This window comes from Cupressus sempervirens, chromosome 11, assembly GCF_028749045.1.
Source record: "Cupressus sempervirens isolate cs-2001-9-10 chromosome 11, ASM2874904v1, whole genome shotgun sequence".
Classification (NCBI taxonomy): domain Eukaryota; kingdom Viridiplantae; phylum Streptophyta; class Pinopsida; order Cupressales; family Cupressaceae; genus Cupressus; species Cupressus sempervirens.
In genome coordinates this window covers 211,573,251-211,599,292 of record NC_143128.1, presented here as the reverse complement: position 1 = coordinate 211,599,292, position 26,042 = coordinate 211,573,251, and the positions used below count along the sequence as shown (strand labels likewise).

Here is a 26,042-nt window from a genome sequence, read left to right as displayed (position 1 = left end):
TATTTTATTAGTCACATAATGGACTGGGAGTGTGCACAGGGGGAGGAGTAAATCGGTCGCGTTGGGGCAAATGAATCCCAATATAGACTGAGGTCTTAGGGAGCCCCAAGCTGAGCGTGTCCAAACTTAAGCCGCAGTAAACCTCCCATCCATCATCGGGTCTAATATAGATGGCAACATGTATAAAAAATCTACCAATGATAATAACATTAAGTGTTTCCAATTAAGAATAACCCAATTTAAGATAGAATTTCTCTCTAACATTTTTATTTATGTTTTAGGATCATTTAATCTTCGACCTAGTAGATAGGATCAGCGTAGGATACAAGTTGATAGTTGCATGTGTTTGTCTCTCCGGTATAGACAATGTTTAAGGACGCTACTGTATTCTTATATTTGTTACATTTCCACCTTGAATCTAATTCTCTTTTGATGTCATACAAATACCTAAATCTAGAGCTTTGCAAATTATCTTAGAAGTGGCTGATAAATTCTTTTCCATATAATGCAAAACTAGCTAACGAAAATGTGCAAAGTATTCACTGGAGCATATCACACCATCATTTATTCACAAAGGTGTAGGTACCAGATAGTGTTTCTCCTATTCTATACTACAGAATATTTTGAAATTAGAATGTATCATACGGCATAACTATCCACAGGACTTGCCATTATGGACATTCACTATTATCAGCTCAAATATTTCATGTAGTTCCTTTTAGTTTTTAATGGTTTGAGCCAAGTCTTTGAAGTATTTCTTTTGAGCTTAGCGACAATAATCTCACGCATGATTCTGTCCTTCCGACCTTTTAAATCTAGATACAATCGTATCATAATAATATTCTAAGTTACCGATGCTGGTTCTGATGCTGATGTGGGTGCGGGTTGCTGATGCACGGTTTTTTTTTGCAATTTTCGATGTGTTTTGGTGCGTCCATGCATAAATATATATATATATATATATATATATATTTAAATAAATAAATAAATATATATGCGTGTGCGTGCGTGTGTGTATACTATATGTATGCAAAAATATACAAAATAAAACCATTATGTAGCAATTAGCATAATCAAATTGAAATAACAGTAATAGGAGAATTAATGGCAATGAATGGCCTCTTTTTGGGCCATTTTTCAGTTGAGGCAAATAGGAGAAAAAATATAATAAAAAAAACCTATTAAACACATATTTTAATAAATCACTTAAGTGACTGGGCATTCAAAATGGCTGGATGCTCACGTACTGTGCCCGGATGCTCAACGGATTCTTTCCAGATGCTCTCCCAAGCATCCCCCTCGCATCTGTAGGAGGGAAGCAAGATTCTTGGCAGCATCCACGATGCATCCTAACGCCTGCGAGCATCAGAATGCATCCGCACCCGCATCTGCCCTATTTCCAGACGCATCGGTAACTTATACAATATTGATTAGCATTCTTAAATTCATAGTTCAAAGGTCTTAGAGTTGCATGATGAATGGGGCCCAAATAATAATGTTACGAATTAGATTAAGGTATGCAAGCAAATTTGTTAAATATCTAACATGTTCTGAGGATTTTTTTTTGTTTTGGTGGTCCTATTTGAAAGTTTTAATTGGGATGAGTTAAGCTAGCACTAAATAAACGTACTACATGTACATACTTTTATCAACAGGATTCAATTGCCAATAAGATAGTGCTTGATATATTTCATTCTTTTCTCTAGCTCTGTAAGGTCGCTATAATGAGCTGTTACACCTGTGACCTAACGTTACAATTTTCTGCTATGCAGATTAGTCGGGATTGCCAAGAATTGGAGCCTTCTATAGGAGAGCAATTAGCTTCTTTGCTTTATCTGGAGCCTGATAGTGAGCTTATGGTATGCTTCAGTTTTTATATTTCTTTTGATAAGGAGAACAAAGAAATGATTGATTTGTTTTGTATAGTCTTGACATCGTTTATGTAGACTGTTAGTGCTGTTTTCATTTATTTTACCAAAGATTAATCAATTTATAGAAGTCCTTTGATCAGAATGTGTGCTAGTACAGTAGTCTCATGATCTTTATTTATGTAGACTGTTAGTGCTGTTTTCATTTAGTTTACCAAAGATTAATCAATTTATAGAAGTCCTTTGATCAGAATGTGTTCTAGTACAGTAGTCTCATCATCTTCTGCATTCTTTGTTTATTTCTATCATTTTCACGGAGATTGAGGGTGTGGTGAGAATGATTTAGCTGTTGAGTTATTATATCTGATGTGCTTTTTTCTCAGGCCATTGCATGTGCTGTTGAATCCAAACGTGAAGAAGAAAAGGCCCAAGGTGTGAATGCAATCCACAGGAACGAAGATCCAAATATAGTTCCTTTTGAAGATAATGATGATGATCAAGATGATGATGAGAGCGATGAAGAGGAAAGCTCAAGCCATTCACTTGGTGCAAGTCAAGGCAGAGGGAGGGGAAGAGGAATGATGTGGCCTCCACATGGACCAATGGCAAGGGCTGGTAGAGGGTTGGTAGGGTCAAATCCAATGGGTTTCTATCCTGTAATGATTGGTGATGGCTATGGCTTTGACAGATTTGGGATGGGTCCTTCAGAAGGATTTGCCATGCCAGAAATGTTCAATGCATCAGCTGGTCCCAGTCAAGGCTTTCCACCTTACAGTCATGCAGGTCCAAGGTTTGGCGGATCTGAGTACGGGGCTGGCTCCAATCCTGGAATGATCTTCCATGGTAGAGCTCCCCAACCTAATGGAATATTCCCTCATGGTGGTGCAAGGATGATGGCTCCAGGTCCAAATGGGATGATGGGTGGAGCTGGAAGGCTTCACTTTATGGGTGGATCTGGTGTAGTTGGGAATTCAAACAGACCATCAGGGATGCCATTTCGTCCCCCACAAAGTGGGAATAGTGGTAGAGGGCGGAGAGATCACAGGAGGCGCAGAAATGAGCATAATACAAGCACTGACAGATTACAATCGGGCATGGATCAAAGGGTGACTGGAAAGTCTCAGCAGACGCGACCTACTGGTGAAGCATCAGAAACTGAACCTTCACGACATCAACAGCACAATGGATTCAGGATAAATAGTTATGCTGTAACTAATGATGATGACACTGAAAGTGAAGATGAGGCTCCTCGAAGATCTAGGCATGGGGAGAGCAAGAAGAAAAGGCGTGACTGGGATGGAGAAGAGGAGGATCAAGCTGATCATTGGGAGCTTCCATTCACAGGAGTTGAACCTGAAGAGAATGGATACTAAGATGAATTTTACCTCCTTTGACTTGCAGTTCAGTAGGATAAATAGAATTTAGCTTGGCTAATGCTTGACCTATAGACGAGTTGCGTACCTTCAATGAGATAATTGAGTTTTTTGATAATCAAAGATTGAAGTTCAGAGCTGGTATTTGTAACTGATCTTAAGCCGCAATTTTGCAGCATGTAATTTGATTGGTTCATTCTACTCTAATAACTATTTAATAAAATCCCCAAAATTGAACTCATGGAGATGATAGCTTCATACGGAGATTTGAGAATGTGTAACATAGAAATTAGCCCTCTGAAATTGAGGGAATCTGATAGAAATAGGGTGGTTGCTGAACTGGAAACCCAGGGAAATGCCTCAGCCAATCATCTTGTACATGTATTGTTAGTTTTAAATAGTGGGTTATTTGTATACTTTTTCAAGATTTGATACTTAAAATGGAAAATGTCACCATGGCAATTTTTCCTCATGGGGGCATCTGTACTTTAAAAGGTTTTACTTACAGAACTACTCATTGTAACCGTTTTTCTCAAACAAATATAGGACGGTCTGATGAATAGTCAAAGTTGTGTTTTACAAATTGACAACCTGGAGTGAGCCACTGAGATTTTATTTACATGTGGTTTGTGTGATGCTTTAGATGTTTCATTGTTGTTAAACAAACTATTCATTTGAGAAAATTATGTTTCGAAGTAAACAATATCAGCATGAACTCTAGATTTTGCTGAGAACTAATTATGAGATTATGGGGGCTGATCTGATAGATATCTTGATTAGCACAAAGACATTGAGTGCTTTCAGAATTATTGAAAGCTAGGACTGTAGTAGAACTTATTTAGGATTTGGGAGCATTAGGTTCCAACAAAAGGGAACATTTGTTAATTGCCAATGTTGTGAAAATTATTTTCTCAAAAATAGAAAGACATTTTATGACAGCATAAATTAATGTCAAATAAATAATTTCTACATATGTTTTGAAGGGCATGCCAAGAGAACTTAAAGCTTACTTCCATTTGCAGTATATTTATAATGGCATGTTGCAATGCCTCTTTGAAATTCCCAAGGACATTTTCAACAGCTTAATAATGGAAGAGTCCATGGTTGCTAATAAATCTGGATGCCATTTAAATATCACCAATCTTACCTAGTGGTATTAAGGAGGGTGCATTGCTCCTATTTGACATGTATTGCTGGGAAGTTATTACTTTAATAGGATATTATTTTGTTAGTCGTGTTCCCTCTGAAAGTGTGCTGTAAGAAAGGGTTGCCAAGGCATAGATCTCTCATGGGTTCCACTTAGATGGCGTGCAAAATTTGACCAAAAGTTATTTTTTAAATTTAATTTTGTTTTGGGAACTTGACTCAAGCTGAGGTTGTCTTAAAAAATGGCGCTTGATTTGTTTGTTCATCCTCGTTTTCTGATGTTGGTCTCTGAAATTCTCTATCGCAAAAGAGAATCTTATGGTCCCCAATTGGATTGAGTTTCTTGGTCTACCCTTTGCTTTGTTGGCCATTTTTGTAAAAATGTTTTTCAAACCCTTAGTCTAATAGTATGCATGGTGCCAATGGAGCCAGAATGTTTCTTCCATTTCCACCTTCAAAAAGAGGGTTTGTAAGGAATTTGATCTCTCAAATCAAACATACCATTGATATCTAGGTTGGCGAGCATTGTTTTTTATGTGTCATGCATTTTTATTTTCCCTATACATGTTTTTGTTGCTAGTCTATAGATCATAACATAAAGGATTGCTGTTTTGCGACTCCTAGGACCAAATTGCCTCTTAAAATAACTGCAGAGTCTCGAGCTCCAAAAAACCCAAGGTAATGCATTGGACAATTGTGGTTTTTAAAGGCATGCATACATTGGCTTTTTAGTTTAAGCAGTATTCACCATCTTTGCCTTGTCATCAAAGGTTGCTAAGAATGTCTCTCTCCCATGGGGAAGTTCACACCCTAATTCCTAGGGAGTGGGTCTCTTCCCAAAGCTCAAAACGATTACATGTTGCACTTACTAGGAGTTCACATTTCATGTTGGCAAGATGCAATTGTTAGTCATGGCGAGTACCCCATGCACAGATTGCTTTGAGTTCTCATGCAAATGAACAATCATGCTTTTGGAATTTTTAATGTTTATGCTCCAAATGAAGTGATGGAAAGAGCTTACATTTTTTAGTGGATAATTGACTCATTACCTTTGACCACTTGGGTTTTGTGTGTAAACTTCAATATGGTTGAGGTGGCTGATTGGTGAGTGTGAAGCTTGGTTTTACATGCGTAATAAGTTGGACCTTCTTGACCTCAATACCAATTTTCGCTTTCCACATGCAATCTGACATATTTGGAGCAATTTTCGGGATGGCTTTGACAAAGTTCTTAAACGCCTCAATTGTGGCATGATCTCTCAATTTTCCCCCCCTTTTGTGACAGATCAATCTCTTCTAACTTTTTCCTTTAGCTAATGTCACCCTGTGAGACGACTTTCTCATCAAATTTTGCATTCAAAAGGTGTAGCTCTGTCACTCTTTTAAGTTTATTTTTTCTCATCACCTCATTGTTGAGTCATCTTCCTACTCTGACCTACATACAAAGGATTTTGAATTTACAACCCATGTCTATTCAACCTACAGGTGGATTTTGTGATGGAATGATGTAATTCATCGCAAAATTTCTTTGCTTTTATGAGAGACAACTAACCCAATTTTGTTGGTCTTATGCTCAGTCCACCAAGGAATTGCATATTATAATAGAGGGTTTGATAGCTCACCTATTTTAATCGAGTTATAGCTAACAATGGCTTCTCTTCATCATCAAAATCAACTTGCTGACAACTATGCGAGAAGAGGTGCTAATATTAAAGTACGTATGCACTAGTTAAAAGATAAAGATGAGCTAGCAAATAACTTTTCTCTTGTCTATGTCCTCGATATTCCTCTTTGGATATTAAAATGGTTCGAGAAGGCAATTCAATTCTTATTGAACTTCCAATCATCATCTAAGCATTTGTTAATCATTACCAAAAAGTTTTTCCTCCTCAAGCACCTGCAATTTCCAGTCAACAAGCCCTTGAGGATTGCCTTGCAATTTTTCTCTCTCATCTTACAACCACTCAAAGGACCTTCTATGACCATCCTTTGTTTATACAAGATTTAAAGGAAGTTGCACCTAGTTATGATGGCTTCCCATGTGAACGTTACAAGGCCCTTTCGGACTGTGTTTGCTGGGACTTGCATCATGTTCATCTTGACGCTTTTCAACGCGGGTCTCTAGGACCTGAAATAAACAAAGGAAATATAAAATTCATACCTAAATATGTCGATGTAGAGGAGATTTGTAATTGATGCCCAATCACCTTGCTTAATGCTTCCTACAAGATTAGTGCTAAGGTCCTTGTTTAAAAAATTCATTATCTTCTTCCTCAAATTGTGCATCATGAGCAGCTTGATTTTATTCAGACCAAATTTATTTTGGATAATATCATAGGGGTTTGAGAGGGTATGGAATGGGCTTGTTGGTCCAATTAGAATGTCATTTTCTTCAAAATTGATTTTGCTAAAGCATACGATCAAATAGAGTGACATTTTATTCTTGCCAATTACAAGCTCTTGGGTTTGGTCCTCGTTTCATTCAATCTCTTCAAATGCTTTTTGCAAACATCTCTGCTTGCATTACTATTAATGGTCACCAGTCTCATACCTTTGTCTTGCATAGATCAATTCATCAAGTTTGCCCGTTATATCTAATGGTCAGGTTTAGGGAATTTCCCTTCCTGATTCCAATGCGTATCCTATTTATGGCCATTTGCCGATGACTCTTTCCTTACTCTCATGAATATAAATAACCTATTTAAAATGCTCCTTAATGCTTGGAAACCTTCTGCTTGGCTTCTGTCTCAACAATTCAATGACACAAGACCCCTACTATCATTAGTCATTTCTACTACCTCTACAATGGATTCTTTAGTATGATTGGAAATGTATTCATTATGGTTACATTTTTCACTTTCTAGGATCCCATCTGCTTTTCATGATTTTGCACAAGAGCTTTGGAGGATGATTTTTTCGAAGATTGATACCAAATTGTAATAATCACTAACCAAGTTTCTTTCCCTAGTAGGCAAGTTTCAGATATTTTCAAAGATGCTTGCAACAACACATGATTATTATTCTTCCAGTTGGGCACCATCCAAATCACCATACAACAAGTTGGAGAAGTTGTGTGATTTCATGTGGCCCCTAGATGTAGATAAACACGGTTTTCACAAGGTTGCATGGGAATACTTTTGTCTTCCCAAAAAACTTTGGTGGCCTTGGTCTCATTTCCACCTTGAAACGTGGTCAAGCCCTATGTGTCAAATGGGTTGTTCAATCCATTGTAGGCAATGGGGCATGGAAAAATCTTTTGTGCTTTGCATTGCCTCTAGTTTTCCTTGCATTACCTTGCTTGGAATAGGATCGGATTTCACACCATTTTTGTCATTCAAGAGCATGTACAAACCTATAGCTATTTTGTTGCTAAAAGAATTTGTGTGCTTGAGAAGCTACAAAGCCTTAGTTATGATGGGGTGGTGCAAGATTTTGAGATGGTATTTCTTTTAATCAACACAATCTTTAGTGGTGTTCTCTAAAACAAGTCCAAGGGCTTCCATTTGCTCATAAGTTGAGTGGTCATGTTCTACATTTTCATAAGCATGACATCCGAATCCCTAGAGATGTTTTTTTTCCAAGCCTACTATGTCTATACACACTTGAGAGGATTTGCAAGTCATGTTCCATTTGGCTCACCTATATCATCAAATTTTTGAACTAGTTCTCTCCACGTTGCCAATAGAATTGCTTAATAAATTTTTTGTTTCAAGCACCAAACCATGGTAGAAGTACTAGCATTGGTATTATTGATGTCTTTTACCTCACTAGCTTAGGTAATAAACAATAATTGCTATTTACAATCCTCACACTTAACTCTAAGTTTGCGATTTTCCACTATTTGGGCTGCTATCATAAAATCTAAAATAACACACTTTGCTTGATGTATTTTTTCCAAGGCTTGCCTTTAGGTTCTCGCTTTCATCATTTGGGAATTCCAAATATAAGAATTCTTGGTTTCTTTTCCCCATTTAACCTAGAGTTTTTCTCTTGGCATATAGTTTTTTTGGGAAATAGTCCCGGACTCCCTTTTCCTTTTTTGCAACTTTGGCACACTTTTAGGTTGGAAATTTTATTTGCATGAAGGATAGAAATGAGAATTTTTTTTTCAAACCTCACGATTGATACTAATATCTCTATTTTTGCTAAAGCTTGTACATCTAATAATGTCATGTTAGAAATATAAGCTAGCAAGGTGACCCATTTGAAGGATCCCCATTTATGGTTACAAGAGTTCCACTAGATGCTTTCGTTATCAATGACCTTTCCTCTTCCCATGACCGATATTGTGTCTGAAGTTCCTGTTGTTGAGATTCACACACTCTATTGTTAGAGTAAAGGGTTTGACTTAATTGTTTTATTAAGATACCTTTTATGTCTTCTTAAGATTTCACTTTATGCATTGTTTTGATTAAGTAAAAACAAGTTTTGAAAGGATCCAAAACCTTGTACGAAGAGAAAAGAAAGATATAACAATGAAAAATCTTAAAACAATTGTGGAGCACCACCCAACAAACTAGGGGAACTCACCATAGTTCCCATCAAGAGGGCTAAAAACCAACCTAGCTAAACATGCCAAAGGACCAACAAGATCATTTTGGCCCAATCTTATGATAATGTAAAGACATTGAAGGTTTGGAGGATTTTACTTTTTTCCCTTTACTTGATGTCCATCTATCCTCCATCTTTTCAGTAGCCATTTGCCAATCCAGAGAACCCACTAAAGGGTAGACAACGACAATACCCATAGCAAGGAAAGGGTTAGCACCACAAATAACCCCCAAAACCCTCCCAGGAGAAACATGGGCATCAATACCCACAACATGAGATAAGATAGTTGAACCAACGCCAACATCAATGTTCTGAACGAAGACAACAATAGAAGGGGCAATCTTAACATTTTGAACCAAAGCCGCCTTAGAGAGAACATCTAGAGCATCAAAGACTGCAATAGTAGCAATTGCCACAGAATGATCAATCTGAGGTGAGCAATCTGTCACACCCCTTTCCTTGGAAACTTTTTTGAATTGTATAATGATGGTCCAAAACCCCCAACCACCAATAAGGTGATTCTTCGATCTAACCTTATCAGAGGAACACCGCGCAATGAGATGACCAGCCTTATGACATTTCCTACATATGAATGGAATACCCTCATAATCAAGATTTTGTGTCCAAGAGCCATGGGAGAAGCCAAAGTAATCTATTCAGGGAGACCCTTTGAAACATCCACCTCCACAAGAATACGAACATACGTCCTATTAAAAACATCAAAAGAATCCATATTAACCATCTGAAAATCTCCAATGGCCTCCCCCACAGACTCCAAGACTGGATCCAACCAAAGATGAAGGGGAAGATTCAACAATCTTACTCATAAGGGTATTTTATTAAAGGATTCAGTAAAAGGATCAAACCCATGATACCATGGTTTGGCCATAAGGGGAAACTGCTCCTCCCAAGAGAAACAACAATTACACAAAATGGTGTTCCTATCTACAACATTTCAAAATTTCACAATAAAAAATCCCTTGCCACAGGATAAATCTAAACTGTATGAGTTATGACGAGTTCCCAACGTTTGGAAATCCAAGCATGTAAATCAAGAAGAGAGGGCAAGAAACCCCTAAAATGAAAAATAGCAAAAGTAGAAGAGAAATCCTCAGAAGTTCTAAAGATCTCATCCATAGTATTTGAATAAAGATTAACTACGATGGGGCTACTTACAGAGACATGCAGCACCGAAGGACGGGATCCCCCTCTCCTAACAGAGGCACAAATACCAGCGTCAAAAGAAACCACATATGCATAAGAAATTGCTAATCTCCTCTTAGCTACTAGAGACCCTAAGAGGGCCGTCTAGGAGGACGCTGGCAACATCTGAGACAACCCAAAAGACCCACCATGTAATGCGCCGCTAGGGAACCCAAAAGAAATTAACCTAAAGTTTCAATAAATTTGCCAAACATTTTTTTTTTGAAAAGATAATATATAACAATAGGTATAATATAGCGGAAGCAATAACATACACATAAGCACATACTATAAAATAAATTACAATTCTGAAGGGTCCCATGAAGTTGAATCACATTTAAGTTTATTTAATACTAAAACCAATATATCACACATCCACATTAAAGAATAACTACAAGTACAACTCCATTTAAATAATATACAATTATTCCAAATGCCACTTGACAATAACTAGAATGCACAATCGTCCACTGTCTAGGTCATAGGGTATGAAAGGCTGAAAGAATATACATTATAAAATAGATTACAACATCTCTTACGATTCCTGAAATCAAATACAATACAATAGAGTATAACCATCTAACAGGAATACAAGATAAGAAAGAAAGGAAATGCAGAACAAGGAACTCCAACCACGATATTGCACTATCAGATCTCAATGGTAAAAGTAAAATGCACTACTACTTGACCTCATGAAACCTAAATGGCCCACTCCCACCATGCCGAGGAGATAAAATCAAGTCCCAAACAAGATAAAAAACACAAGTCAAAACCAACATCTAGGTTCAAGGAATCACCTAAAATCAAACTATCTCAAAAGGTACCAAGATACAAGTATCAACTAATCCCAGAGGCAACAATGACACATAGGAAATCTACTATGTAAGCAGAAAAGTGTCATCGCATGAGCCAACTTTAAGGTTACCCTAGCAACCTTTTAATATTCCAACCCCATAGTGTCTCTATTCGACACCAATATCCTTTCATAAAAATAAGGCATACTAATGAAGCAAGGTCGCAACCAAACATCCTCCCCACTCCCATCTTAGACTATACTAGAACTCAAGGCATGAGCGAGGAATGACAATGACTCTTGTTAATTCATTTTAAACCCATTTAATGAAATGTTATCACTTATTAAAATAACTTACAATGGGTTACCCATCAGCCTCTTTAGGGCCTCATCCTTCATTGCAAGCCACTTCCCAACATGACATAAATATAACCTACCCTAAGCTCAGAAAAAGAAAAAGATCTCAAATGATTATAAACCACACATCAATTCTTAAACAAGCAACTGGAAAGTACTGAAATATTACTGATCATAAACACGCATTCCACCAATACGATCATCCTAACAAAACTGATCCAAAATCAAAGTACACATAAACTAAATCTATGTCATAACATGACATCACCAAAAATAAATCATTTAATCACCTTAGTTCTATACAAGCAACTTGGAAGCAATCAAGGATAACTGATCAAAGACTCAAAGGCTATATCGAGAAAGTTACACCATTCATCTCAGTTCTACACAAGAAACTGGAAAGCACATCAAAACATCTGAACATACTCATAGCACACACATGACACATCACCATGATCAGGAATAAAAGATCATAATCAAAACATCATCATGACATCACAAAACAAAAATCCCAAGCCTCTGGTAAACATCCTAATTTGGTCAAAGCTAAGTTAGCCTGCACCCAACATTAGTAAACCACACATTGCATATAATACATATAGAAGTAATTTTCTCAATTCATTAGGTTTTGAAAACACAAAGGTTTAATATTTACTAAAGGTTTTCAAATTCTCATTTTTTTTCATGCACAAGATTTGATGTTTAAAACTAAGGTTTTAGTTTCTATTTCTCTAGTTTCCTAGATTTACTAAGTTTCCGATTTCACTAGAATCCTAAACAATTTAAAAATTTATATAAGTTGTTTAAACATTGTTTCATAGTTCAAATCGTTATCCAACACAACATTCAATAAAAAACCAGTTAACAGTGTTTGTCTTTTCAAAGTATTATATTTTGATAGGATTTTCAAAACACAAGAACATTTGATGTACAAACAAGGTTCTAGTTTTCATTACCCAAGTATCAAAACTACTATGGTTCTCAAATGATCAAAGAGATGTAATATAACTCCCTAGTAATAGAAATCATTTCCATAATTACATCATGTTTTGGCAAAACACACAAGGTTTGATTTTCTCTTATAGGTTTTCAAGTTCTCATTTTTATTTTCAAGTATTATAGTTCATAATGTTTTTGATTTTAAACAAGGCTTTGTTTTTCATTCTTCTAAAGTGCTGATTTGCTAATGTTTTCAAACTCACAAGAACAATAGATTCAAAAATTCTTATTATTAGTCAATTAAATATGACCTTGAACTCTCGACCGGTTTACCGATTTTCCTAAATTCATAATTCACAATTTATTGAACAAATACATTTTAATAATAAATTAATTAACTACGTTAATTACATATTATTATAATTAAATCAATAATCAATAATTATTAATGATAATAATTATTTATTTATTAATAAAATAATTTATATTAAATTATTAATAAATAATTATTAATCAATTAATGAAATAATCATTATTAATAATATAATAATATAACATTGAATATTTAATAATTAATAAAATTTAATATATTTAGAATATTTAATAATTACTAACTTAAATTTTTTTAAATTAACATAATAATAAAATTATTAATAAAATTTGAATTAATTAAAAAAATAAAACTTACCTTTAAAAAAAAACATTTAAAGCCCAAAGGGCTCTCATGCTATGCGTGAGGCTGTTGTGGCAGTAGTCAACACTGCTATGGCAACCTGAGCCGCTATCAAGTAGCACTCACACTGCCATGGCAACATGAGCCGTTGCCAAGCAACAAGCCAAGAGGGGAGGGGGGGTCATTGCCTCTTTCCTTATTTTATATTTTTTTAGAATTTAAGATGACAATAAAATAGCGCCCCACTTCCTTATCGAATCCGTACTGCAACATTTAAAACAACATTATGAAATTTATTATATGATAATATAAGATAAATTTATTAATGTCCAACAAGAGACCAACGGGGGTCTAAGAGACTGGAAACAATACAAAGGGCAAACGCCAATAGGGGGAGCACCAAACGATGTCCGCAAAAAGAGCATGAAAGCAAGGCAACAAAAGAACCAAGAAAAATGAATAACACCAACTAAGAACTCCTCTCAGGCGAGAAGTAGTCTAGAATGGAAAGGTGGACATTAGGGCAATCAGGTACTCTGGAAGGTCATATGCATACGTATAAATTATCAAGTAATTAAAAATAATACATAATTTTTTTAGATCAATATTCATAGAAGATTGATAGGAGAATGATGAATAATCGATCAAATTTTACAACCCAAATCTTGATTCCTTCTCCAAACCCTCGTCTCGATTTTAATAATTTGAAATACAAACATCCAAATTAGTAAACAAGAGTTTCTAATTTCAATTTATTTATAGAGGTTTTTTCAAAAATAAAGAATAATCAAATTCATAAACAAAACAAATTGTCTCTTATGAACCCACATCTCGATTCCCAAGAAATATAATTTTGAAAACCCCAAAACATACAATTGTGAAATACCAAATTTAACAAACAGGGTTTCAAATATTAAATTTTTTTAAAAAGGATATCTGAAATGAAGAACAATAAATAAACCAGACAAGGGTTTCAATCTTCATTTCGAAAACAAATTTACAAACATGAAGAAGATAGGAATTCAAAGAACAAGCAACTACTACACAAAACCACAAGATCCTACCTGGATCTGATGCTAAATGATAGGCGCACAAAACTCGCAAAAAACTCCCTTTCCTTTCCAAACCCTCTTTTTGAAAATTGCTCCTCCAAATCCCTCAATCCTTGCAAAATGAGCTCTAGATCTCTGAAAAAGAGTTCCCCCCTGAATTTGGGACTTTGATTGTGCAATCACGCGAGAAGACTTGTTGATATTTATCTTTATTATATTTTAATTTCATGCACAAGCTTTTGCCATTATTTAAAATATCTTTATTAAATAATTTTCTCTTCAATTAATTTATTATATTTTAATTTCATGCATAAGTTTTATGCAATTTAATTAAAATAAACTTTTTAAATTTATATTTTCTCTCTCTAGTTAATTATGAGACATTTTAATAATATATTTATTAATTCAACTAATAATATTATTTAAAAAACTCCTAAATAATAATTATTACATTAAATAAATACAAAAGCGCCAAAATTAAAACTTTAATAAAATCTTTTAAATTTAATTCTTTTATTTAATTAATTTATCAATTAATTAAATATTGAATTTCTTTATAACATTTTCATTAAATTATCTTTTAATTTGATTTAATTATAAGTAAAAATCACAATAGGCCCACAAAACCAAATACAATAACTCGACTAAAGACAAAGAACATAATCAAACTCCAGGGTCACAATCACGAATCCACATCACTTGATGAATTCAGATGGGTAAACAACTCAGATACTTGTCCTACTTTCTAGGACAATTGGCTTAGGTTAGGATTTAGACTCAAGAGTTATCTCCTCACTTATACCATTCAGATACTGAAACAAGGTACGCTCATCTTGGCACTTTAGGGAAGTCAATACCCGATACCTGCAATTTGCATAAAATCCATGCATATACATACACATATATTCTAAACTAAAAAGGCAATGGTGGGGAGTGGTACATTGTATAGATCCCAACTAGTAGGTGATTACGACTCCCTCCCTCAACCACATCAGGAATGCCAATCATAATGTACAACACACACACACACGCATGCAAGCACGCACACACACATGCATGCACGCACGCACGCACGTACACACCCACACCCACACACACACCCACACCGTACACATGGAATATAAACTGCATATAAATCATTCCTCTAACTAACATCATGAAATAACTGAAAGTCATTAAATGAACATACATATATTATCATCGAAACAATCATAAAAACCTGAAATAACTAACTCATCACATAGATAAACTGACTATGAAATACATCTAATCTAATTTGGTAACCAAGTACTAATAATTATAATCAGAAAAGTCAACTATGGGTAGGCATTACAAACCACTAGACGCAACGACATCGACGGAAGACTTCTTATGAACAATGGTCATAGGAAAAATGACAATAGTTGTAATAGGGAGCGCAATAGCAGGCAGGACACAGTGAGCAGGAACAACAACATTTTGAAATGCATCCAAAGCGAGAGCGTGAGAAGAACTCATTGTGAGCAGAATTCTTCACTTTATGCATTGTTAACATTTAATAATTATATTAATTATTAAATGTTTACCTTTGAGGTTTTAATCTCCTTTTCAAAGAATTGATCCTTTACATTCTGTAATCCAATTTTATTATCTGAAAAATAGATCTTTCCTATTTCAGAGCCATCTTCTTTCCTTTTGCTCCATTCTTGCCTATGATATGTTATTTTGCATGTAGGTGTTCTTGTGATATGTGAAGTTGTATTTCTCAACTTCTACATGGTATTAAAGATTTGACCTACCACAACTTTTTCTATTTTTTGAAGAATTCAGGGGCTTCAAGGGTTTGATGGTTTCATAAATTTTTTGATTGGATTTGGAGGTGAACCTTTTTTTGGAGCATCTTGGGCCCAAATGAACCTCATAGTTGGATTCACATCACTCAAAAACCCCTATTTTCATATAGAATATGTATGGTTTGGACATAGTTGAAAGCTGGTGCAAATTTGTTTGGCCCAAGCTATATGACCTAGGCACAAAAATTAAGGCAACGTTTTAAATGTTTTTTTTTTTTGTCAAGGCAATTTTCTAGAAAAAAATGTGCATATTTTTTTTTTTTTTTTGGTAAATTTTAAAAGAGAGGGTTTCACATGGTTTTTAACAAAGAAAGAGTGGTCATATTTTAAAAAAAAAGGGTGAAGGGTTTTTTTTGGACCCCAAAAAGCGTATTGATGTAGGCCTATGGGTACATCCTTTGATTTCTATGTACTATTAGCACAGGGTCTTGTAGTCTCTCTAAGCGCCATATGCTACAAGCCCCTACTTCCCTTTGTAGTGCTGCTCTTTTTCTATGTGAGCTATGTACTTGGCTTGACATTGCGGGCCTCCATGCCCTCCACTTGTACATGCCTATCCTAAGTTGCACCCTTTTTTTTGACACACAATACTCATTGCCCATCCGTCCTGCACTACCAAACATGCCACGTGGAGACTCCTCTGTCCCATGAGCTTTCCATGTTGCAGTCTTTGCTTGCCACAATTTTTTAGTGATTTTGTATGGATTTTACAAGGTAGTTTCTAAAAATTTCTTAGGCGGTTTTCAACCCCTTTTGACGGGTTTCTCCTTTTACTCATGCATGTTGATTTCAATATTTTTGACCATCTATGTTTATGAAGGCGATTTGGCATTTGTGGGCAGTTTTGCCTTTTTCTCAACCGATTTTTCAGGTTTGTTGGGCAGTTGTGACACATGCATTTATTTGACCATTTTTTTAAAGGTTCCAGTTTCCATTTTCTAGCAACTTGGCCACTTTTCCGATAAATGGATCTTTTTTCTAACAACTTAATTTTTACTTAGAAATCTTTTGTGGCTATTGGTGTTTTTTGCCTCAACCATTTGACTGTCAAATTTGGGCTCATCTTTAACATTGCATTAACATGCCCATTAGCCCTTCTAGCTTTGTTTGGACCCATGTTTGATTTTTTGCTCATAACTTGGGCATACAATCTCCATTATTTTGCAAACGAGATATCATCTGAAAGTTGGTTCTGAGCTTGTCACATAGGTGCAAGTATTTTATGGACTTAATCTTTTTTTGATGACATTTTCAATCAAAAGTTAGGGGTTCTTTTTTTTAAACTTCGGAAGACATATCTTCAACATCCAATATCCATTTTGGAAAAACTTCATATCATTGGACAACTTGTTCTATGCTCTTTCCAATGATGTTGGTTGTTTTTCTAGATTATGTTCCAAGTACATTCTATTCAATTTTTTTTACATTTTTACACTTTGGTAGATATCTTGGTTATTTCAGTTCCAGGGATCATTTTTGTTGCATGGGATGACTTATGTTGGGTTGTACATTTTGTTGTACCAACCTTATGTCTCTTCTCATCTTGGTTGGCATCTTTTGTAAGTATTTATGCGGACACACTGAGATAAAGTGCTGTATTTCATCTACATACTTCATTTGTTTGCCTTGTTTTGCCTTCCGATTTTGAGCAATATCATTTGAGGGCACTCATACAAATTACTATATTATTGGGATCCACCATAACTTTTTCCTTATTATACATGCACTACTCTGATAGGTGCCATGGGGGTAGATGCTTGGCTTGTTTTTCATCTACCTTTGTCTAGTGAGTGTTCCTCCCATGGCATGTCTGAGATTGATAACCCGATAAGACTGTTATGTATTCGTTTTTGCATCTTGATCATGATTTCTTGACATGCAGTTCTTTATGGCCACTTTTTCAATTGCTTGTCACCTCTCCCTTGTTTGCATCGGGGTGGGTGTTAGGAATAAGGTTTCTCAACCTTGGATACTTCCTATCCTTATTACTTATTTTGTCAATGTATTTTTTGCAAATAATGTAATTAATTGTGAGTGTACATGTCTAGTTGGCATGTTGATGTGTCACTCCACTTGCATGTGTCGACATCTTGAATCGTGTGTAAGGAGATCATGACTGAAATGATTATGACGGATTCCTATGACGCGTAAGAGCTATCTTTGGAAGATATGATGATGGGTGAAGACATGAAGACATGTGGCAATTGATCATTGAATACTGTACACTCAAGTCTCCATTGAGTACTGTACCCTAATATGGTTCTTCTTTGGAAGTTTCCCTAAAATGGAAAGCGCATGATATAAGCAACTTTAGGGTTATAGATACATGTGAGTGAAAGTGTATTGTTGGTAGTGTTCTGTTGCAACTAGATTTGTCTTCCGTGTCTTGAAAGAACTTGCATTGCAAGTGTGTTGTAACCTTTGTGTTGAAGATAATACATTGTGCAGGTTTTGGAGGGGTGGGGTTGTTTTACTGAAAGGTTTTTCCCCACCAACATATCTTTGTGTTTGTGTTTTCTTTCTCTATCTGTTTTCTATATTCATGGTTGACTACAATATTGTTGTTTACATAATATAAAATCTAAAATTGTAAGGATTTAAATAGAATTTGCACAATACTTTCCTTAAGGGATTAGTGTAGGAAGCTATTTCCGCACCTGAGTTTCCTTACCTGAGGGGGGGGGGATGTTTCTCATGTTGGTTCTTATACTTCCTTATTTTGATGGAGTGAGCTATGTATACATTATTTGTTTCTATGTACTAGGCAAATGCAGTGGCTGGGTACCTATGCATTTCAATGAGATAGATCATTTACCATATAGACACTTTCTTTTCATGCCTATTTTGGGGGGAGCGTTCCATATTCAATTGATCATCTCTTTAGGCTTTGATGTTTTATGCCACTTGTCTATTTGATTTTAGTTGTTTATCTTTGTTTTTCTCTTGTTTTGAGTAGTGTCATTTGAGGGAAAACATGCAAATTATACTCTTCTCAACCTGACCAGGTTTTATTTTAGTGGAGGTTCTTTAGATTAACAGTTACTTTTTGACAACGTTTTGTAACTTCTTCACAATTTAGTGGTGTTCTTCATGATCATTCCTCTTTGTTCCTATTTTCTGAGAAATTCTCTAGTTTGGAGGCTTATGCAATCTTTCATTAGTCTTTTGGAATTCTTTCCATCTCTTCTTGGACTAGAGTTTTCCTATGTGATTTTCTCTATTTCTCCACTTTACAGAGATTATGTTGTGATTGGGTGTTAGAATAAAAGGTCACATAAATGGGAGGGTGTTAGAATAAAAGGTCACACAAATTATTTTGTTAAGTTACCTTTTGTGCCTTCTTAAGACTTCACTTTATGCATTGTTCACATTTAATAATCATATTAATATAATTATTAAATATTCACCTTTAGGGTTTCCATTTTAGATTTTGATCTCCTTTTATAATGATTGATCCTTTGTAGCCTGTAATCCAATTCCATTATCAATGAAATAGATATATCCTATTTTAAGAGCTATCTTCTTTCGTTTTGCTCCATTCTTCGTTGTGACATGTTATTTTGCTTGCGGGGGCGTTCTTTGGGTTCTACGAAGTCATATTTCTCAACTTCTACATCTATATTCCCCGATTACTTGATGCCAATGACCTTTGCGAAGGGTTTCACCTCATAGGTGGTTTGGTTCCCCACTTCTTTATAGGCCCTTGTCTAGAAAAGTCCTGTTGGTTGTGCTCCTTTGACACCTTCAGGTTGGTTCATTTTTGGTGGAGATTCAAGATGAACATCTTCTTCCAAATGGTTTCCTATATTACCTTTGGAAATATCTTTTGCATTAGGAGGAAAAGGATAATGTAGATGGTTGGACTCTTTTAGAACTTGAATCATAACCCAAAAAAGGTTGGGGAAGGACGATCCAAACCCCACTCCTCTTATTGCTTTGGATGCACATGGTTTTTTTTCCATCTCAAGGCTATGCTTATACTTTTATTCGGTTGTTTATGTTTCTAGCTAGTGCTTATATGTTTCTCTAGATTCTAGCTTCTGGGCAAAGTCCATATGACTTCCAGGGAGTGAACTTAATTTTTCTCACCTGTACTATTTTTTAGTTTTTATATACTTATCTTCATAATTTATCATAACTGGTTAGACCTTGTCATCAAACATACAAAACAAAAAAATAAATTCAGGGAGAAAAGGAAGAATCAATTTGTTACTTTATTGACTTCAAAGAAAACCTTCAACATGGTCCCCAATGATAGGTTTGTTAGGATTAGTTAGACATAATAATACATTCATATGCAAATATAAACAATATCACATATGACTAAAACACACATAATTTAATAGAAAACACAAAGATTTAACATGGTTTACCCAATCCCTGAGATACACCCACCAAACAATGAGTCTAATATTATTATCCAGTAACTTCAACCTGTTACAATCTTCAATCTTCCTTACAACTCAATACCACTGAAAAAAGCTACACATTTGCATTACAGAAAACCCTAACCCTAACTTATATCATCTCAACAAGTTAACCCTAAACATACTTGATGAGTCAAACTTAGGAAATGGTTGATGAGTCAATGAAAAAATGCTTGACGAATTAACCAAAACAAGAATTATAAAAAAGTGTACAATAGATTCCTGACCAGTCACCACAAATCAACAATCTTCCACTTGGGGAGTGATGAGATCCCACATTGAATCCCCTCCCACTTGTAGACTACTAATATCCTTGAAGCTCTCACTAGATTGATGCACCCTAAACTTCGTTGTTCTTTTATTATGTTCACTTTAGAAGATCAATCAAAGATGAAGACGAGTTCAACTTCTCCCTTAGCATTGTCTTTCTAAGAATATATACTAAATTTTTATCTGTATATATCTTTTCCAGCTTTAACTATCCATCATCCAAAACTGATCGAATGACATAATACCACAACTGTATGTGTTTTGTCTTTGAAAGTAAAATAGAATTTTTGACGAGATGAATGACACTTTGGCTATCTGCATATACATAATTTCTAGTCTGTATGTGTCGCAACTCTTCCATGAAAAATTGAAGCCATATTATCTCCTTGGTTGCCTCTGTAGTAGCAACATACTCTAAATTTGTAGTGGATAAAGTATTCACCTTCTGTAACTAAGAAATCCAACTCACTATTGTCCCACCTGTAATACCCTCCTTTGCTATCATTTTAGAATTAGTTGTTAAAGTTCTATATGACTCTTCTATAAATGTGTTAGCCATTATTTGATATTTGAAATGCAATACTTTGATATGTTGAGTAACTGATTATGTTAGATTGTAAAAATTTCCTACTTGAAGTGATGATGCTTTAATTGTTCTTAGTTAGTTAATGAAATTACTTTTATGATGATGTCATACGACATCTTAGAAAGATGTTTATTATGTTCTCATGATGATGAGATATTCATGTTAAAATATGATGTTATTTATATTTAGGATTTACTATTATAGTTACTCCATACTTGTATGTCTATGGTGTGTGTGTGTGTGTGTGTGTGTTACATTTATTTTTGATGTGCTTGATATGGTTGAGGGAGGGAGTCATAGTCACCTCCTAGGAAGTCATGATCTATACATTGTACTACTCCCCGCCATTGCCTGTTTAGCTTATATATATATATTTTTGTCGGCACCAAACATCAACTTGCCTAAATTTCTAGGATGAGCTTTTCCTATCACAATAACTCACTAGTTAGAATGAGGAGATAAAGTTCAGGTCCAATCCCAACCATAGCCTAATTACTTGTCCTGAGAAGGATGACATGTATCTAACTTTCCACCCTTTTCAAACCCACGAGTTTATCTTTGCCTGTGTTGTTTAACTTTTGAGTTTTGGTCAGTTTTGGTAATGTTGCTTTTATGTGGATTTGGCTATGTGATTTATTTGGTAAATGATTTAATTATAATATTTGGGTCAATCATATTATATTGAGAATTATTAAATATTATTTGATTTAAAATAAACTATGAGGGTATTTAATCAATTAAAAATTAATTAAATACATGCTTTAATTTTAAAGACTTAATTTGGAGGTCTAATTTGAAAAATTGGTTAAAGAAAAATAATAATATAATTATATTTAATTAATTAGAAATTAATTAAATATGTGCTTTAGTTTAAAAGATTTAATTTAAAAGTCTAACTTAATAAGTTGGATATAAAAATATATTAAAAATCTAATATTACTTTATTATAATTATTTAATTAATAATAACTAAATTAGAGTTTCTTTTTTTTTAATCAATAAACAACCAAAGCCTTGTAATATAATTTAATAAAAATAAAAAATTACATAGATTCCCTGTTCAAATGAGCATTGGTAGGAAAGAATGGGGTAAGAAAGCCTCTAGTCTTGCCTAGGACCAAAATCCTATATTATACAGATTAAAAGGGGCATACCCCAGTTTACATCATCTCATTTAATTTACATACAAGTATTTTAATCAAAATACTCTTTTGAGAATATGTGAAACAAGGAAACTCTTCCGCATAGATGCATTTTTGCTTTCTAGATTTCAAGATTAGGCCGGAAGCTGCATCCAAAACACTACTAATTTCCACATAAGGTTGGAAGTTAGCTTATAAAACTATATAAATAAACAAGTCTGTAATTTCCATACTTTCTAATGTTTAAAAGTACTCTATACTCTGATATGTCTTTTAAAGATAATGTTCTCCATTATAATTTACAAGTTCCTATCTTTTGTTGGACTAAGGGTTTGCTTCCTTAATAAAGATGCTTCTTCCCATTCTGACATGATTCATATCATCTCATGATGATAGTACTTGATCAAGATCAGATGGGGAACGATAAAACATAATTTTCTTTTTTCCTCTAATTTGTTTGGAATCATTTGCCAATATTGTTTAAAATCTACTGTTGCAGAAATTATCATTTCTATGCCTTGACCCTTTATTTACTAACTTTGAAATTAGTTTAGCTACTTCTTGCTTGATGTTTATATTTGATGGTATACTATTCTACCTTGTATCTTATTAAATTTTTTTCTTAAGACCTACTAACTATTTGATGCTTTGTTTAACTGTTTGGATTTATCTTTAGGATAAAGTCAAAGCTAATTTTGCTAATAAGAATGTGATTTACATTATTCAGTTTGATTAAGACATGTATTTAATTTCTAGTTAAATTAATTCTAATTATAGATTAAGGTATTTTCACCATCAACGCCCTTATTTGCTAGCTGATTTGCCTCTTTATTACCTTCCCGAAATATATGTAGAATCTGAAAATCTTCAAAGAGATCTAGGAGATTAAGCACTTCTTCCAATTTCGAATGAAAAAACCAATTTGGAGTCCCCATTTTTCTAATGGCATTTAAGACAATATGTGAATCTCCTTCAATAATGAATTTTGATATACTAAGATTTAAGCACATTTGCAGACCTTCTTGAAGGGCTTCTAGTTTAGCGAGATTGTTAGTGGTTGATCCTATAAATTTAGCCCTTTTCGCTATCCAATTGCCAGAATCATTATTAATGATGCAACCTATTCTTGCAATACCGGGATTTCCTCTTGGGGCTCCATCAAAATTTAGTTTGGTGGAACCACTGGGTGGTGGAATCCATCTACATTTTCCCCTTGCCTCTTTATTCTTTTTTTTAATACATAAGTGGGGGATTAATTAGATTTTTCCAACTCTTTTTCATTAGACCATCCTATTCTAAAAATGATCCTTCCTCTATCTTGGTTTTCCTAAGGTGAGTGTTTAAGGTTTCACCAATACATGCCTCAATTTTATTAATAATCTCACCTGCAAACATAGCCTAATCATGAAATATTCTTATGTTCCTTTCTTTCCAAACTTCCCAAACAAGGATAGATGGGAAAATATTACATATTTTTCTATATATACAATTACTATTATCAGTTGGCCAACCCCTAAGGAGATCATCTGGTGATTCTGGAAAAGGAGTTGTCCAGCCCAACATTTGTCTGAGCCAATCCCAATAGTATTATGTATATGGACATTTATAAGAGATGATTAAAATATTCACCATCTTGCTTAAATAGCACACATCTTGATGGTCCCTCAATGCCCATCTTCCTAAGTCTGACCACCATTAAAATCCTCTTATGGGAGGCAATCCATAGAAAGAAGCCTGCCTTTGGTAAACATGGCAAATCACAACAGAGTTTAAGGGGGATATTCACTTCTCCCCACCTTTGGGATTGGGTGATTACTTTATATCCATTTTTAATGTTATACCTGCCATCTTTTGATGCTACCCATATGAGTTTGTCATTTCCCTCTAACTGCTTTATTTTCCTCTTATGGATGATTTTTTCGTAAAGCTTTTTTTACTGCTAGTTCTAAGTCAATATTGTCTAGAGATTTCCATTCCCAACTTATACTACCATTATTATCTTTTTTAGTTTTATAATTTCTAACCTTACACCCCCAGAGTTTGACTAATTGCTCTTTAAGGATGGTTGGAATCCCCATGTTGTCAACTAGGGGGTGACCATCCCATGAATCCTCCCAAAAGAGAGCTTCATCACTATTACCAACATTCCACATGAGATATTTACTAATAAGGACTGCATTTTACTATAAAATTCTAGCTTTCAAATCCTTTAGGAAGAATCCTCATTCTAAACAAGGAGTAGGGATCAATTGCATTAAGGTATTTTTTATACATAATTTTAGCCCATTTTGATCTCTTTCAAGAAAAAGTTGCCATGCTAGTTTAGCCCCTAAAGCTTCATTTTTCCAACTTAAGTTTTTGATACCTTGGCCTCCTACTTCCTTTGGTTTACATAGTTTTTCCCATTTTTTAAGAGCCACATTTTTATGCTCATCAGTGTCATTCCAAAGGAAGCTTCTGAGTTTTGATTCAAGCTTTTTATTGATACTTTTAGATAGAGGTAAGTAGGAAAGGGGGTATGTTGGGAGGGCAGATAAAACTACTTTGATCTTAGTAACTTTACCCACTTTTGTAAGCCATTTATCTTTCCAGCCTCCTATCCTTTTATCCATCCTATCAAGGATATTGTGCAATCCTTTATTAGTTTTATTGCCTTTTTCTAACTCTATTCCTAAGTATTTATAGGGGAATGTGCCCTTTTTATATCCCATAATATTACATATCTATTTTTCTATTTCATGTTTGGTGTTAATGAAGAATATTTTTGATTTTACAACATTCACATTTTGACTTGAAGCTTCCATGTATTGTTGAATAATCATCTTGATATTTAGGGCCTCTTTTATTGTACTTTCTCCTAGTAAAATTGCATCATCTGCATATTGTTGGTGGGTAATATTAGAGACATTTTGGTTACAGTAATACCCCTAATTTTTCCTTTAGAGTGTGCTTTGGTAATTGTCCTATCAAAGGCTTTTGCCATGATAATGTACAACAAAGGAGATAGGGGATCTCCTTGTCTTATACCTCTTGATGTGTCAAAGAAGCCTTCAGGGGTCCCATTAATAAGAATGGAGATTTTAGTTGTTGAGTTGCATTGATAAATAAGATTAATCCATTGGTAAGAGAATCCGAATGCTTCTAAGGTTTTTCATAAAAACCTCCAGTCAACCATATGATATGACTTATGAATATCTAGTTTCATGAACATGCTTGCCATTTTATTTTTATTGGTTGAGTGTAATGTTTCTTGTATAATGAGTATCCCATCTAGAATTGATCTTCCTAGTACAAAACCTGTTTGTTCTTCTGAAATAAGCTTAGGGAGAAACACTTTCATTCGGTTAGTTAGAATTTTAGATATGATTTTTATAAATGGTGTTGCAAAGAGCTATAAGTCTAAAATCTCTTGGGTTTTTAGAATCATCTTTTTTGGGAATTAAAGTAAGAAAGGTAGTATTCATTTTTGATAGTTGTGGCCCACCATTTCTTGATGCTTCAATGGCTTTCCAAAGATCAATTCCGATAATATCCCAACATTTTTGGAAGAAGAAAGCCTAGACTCCGTCTAGACCTGGAGAGCTATTAGGGTTCATGTTGAATAACACAGATTTGACTTCTTCCAAAGATGTAGGAGAGTTTAATTCTTTATTATCTTCTATACAAATTACTTTTGGAATAATGATATTCAAACTCTCAAAATTGTTTAATAAATTATTAAAATGATCTACAAAAATCTTTGATATGCTGTCAGGGTTTCAATGATAGATCCCAAGGAGTCTTTAATTTTAATAATTTTGCTTTTAGATCTATTATAAAAAGTTCTATTATG

The 26,042-nt window shown here is 34.5% G+C and overlaps 1 protein-coding gene across 1 annotated transcript in view; it reads left to right on the top strand.

The window, feature by feature from the left end:
• Positions 1 to 3,824, top strand: part of CPSF30 (cleavage and polyadenylation specificity factor 30) — a 38,064-nt gene extending 34,240 nt beyond the window's left edge. The window contains exons 6-7 of the mRNA XM_089810424.1: positions 1,773 to 1,859; positions 2,252 to 3,824. Of these exons, the coding sequence (XP_089666550.1) occupies positions 1,773 to 1,859; positions 2,252 to 3,241 (1,077 nt within the window). The 3' untranslated portion in view covers positions 3,242 to 3,824. The remainder of the gene's footprint in view (positions 1 to 1,772; positions 1,860 to 2,251) is intronic.
• The last annotated feature ends 22,218 nt before the right edge of the window (positions 3,825 to 26,042 follow it).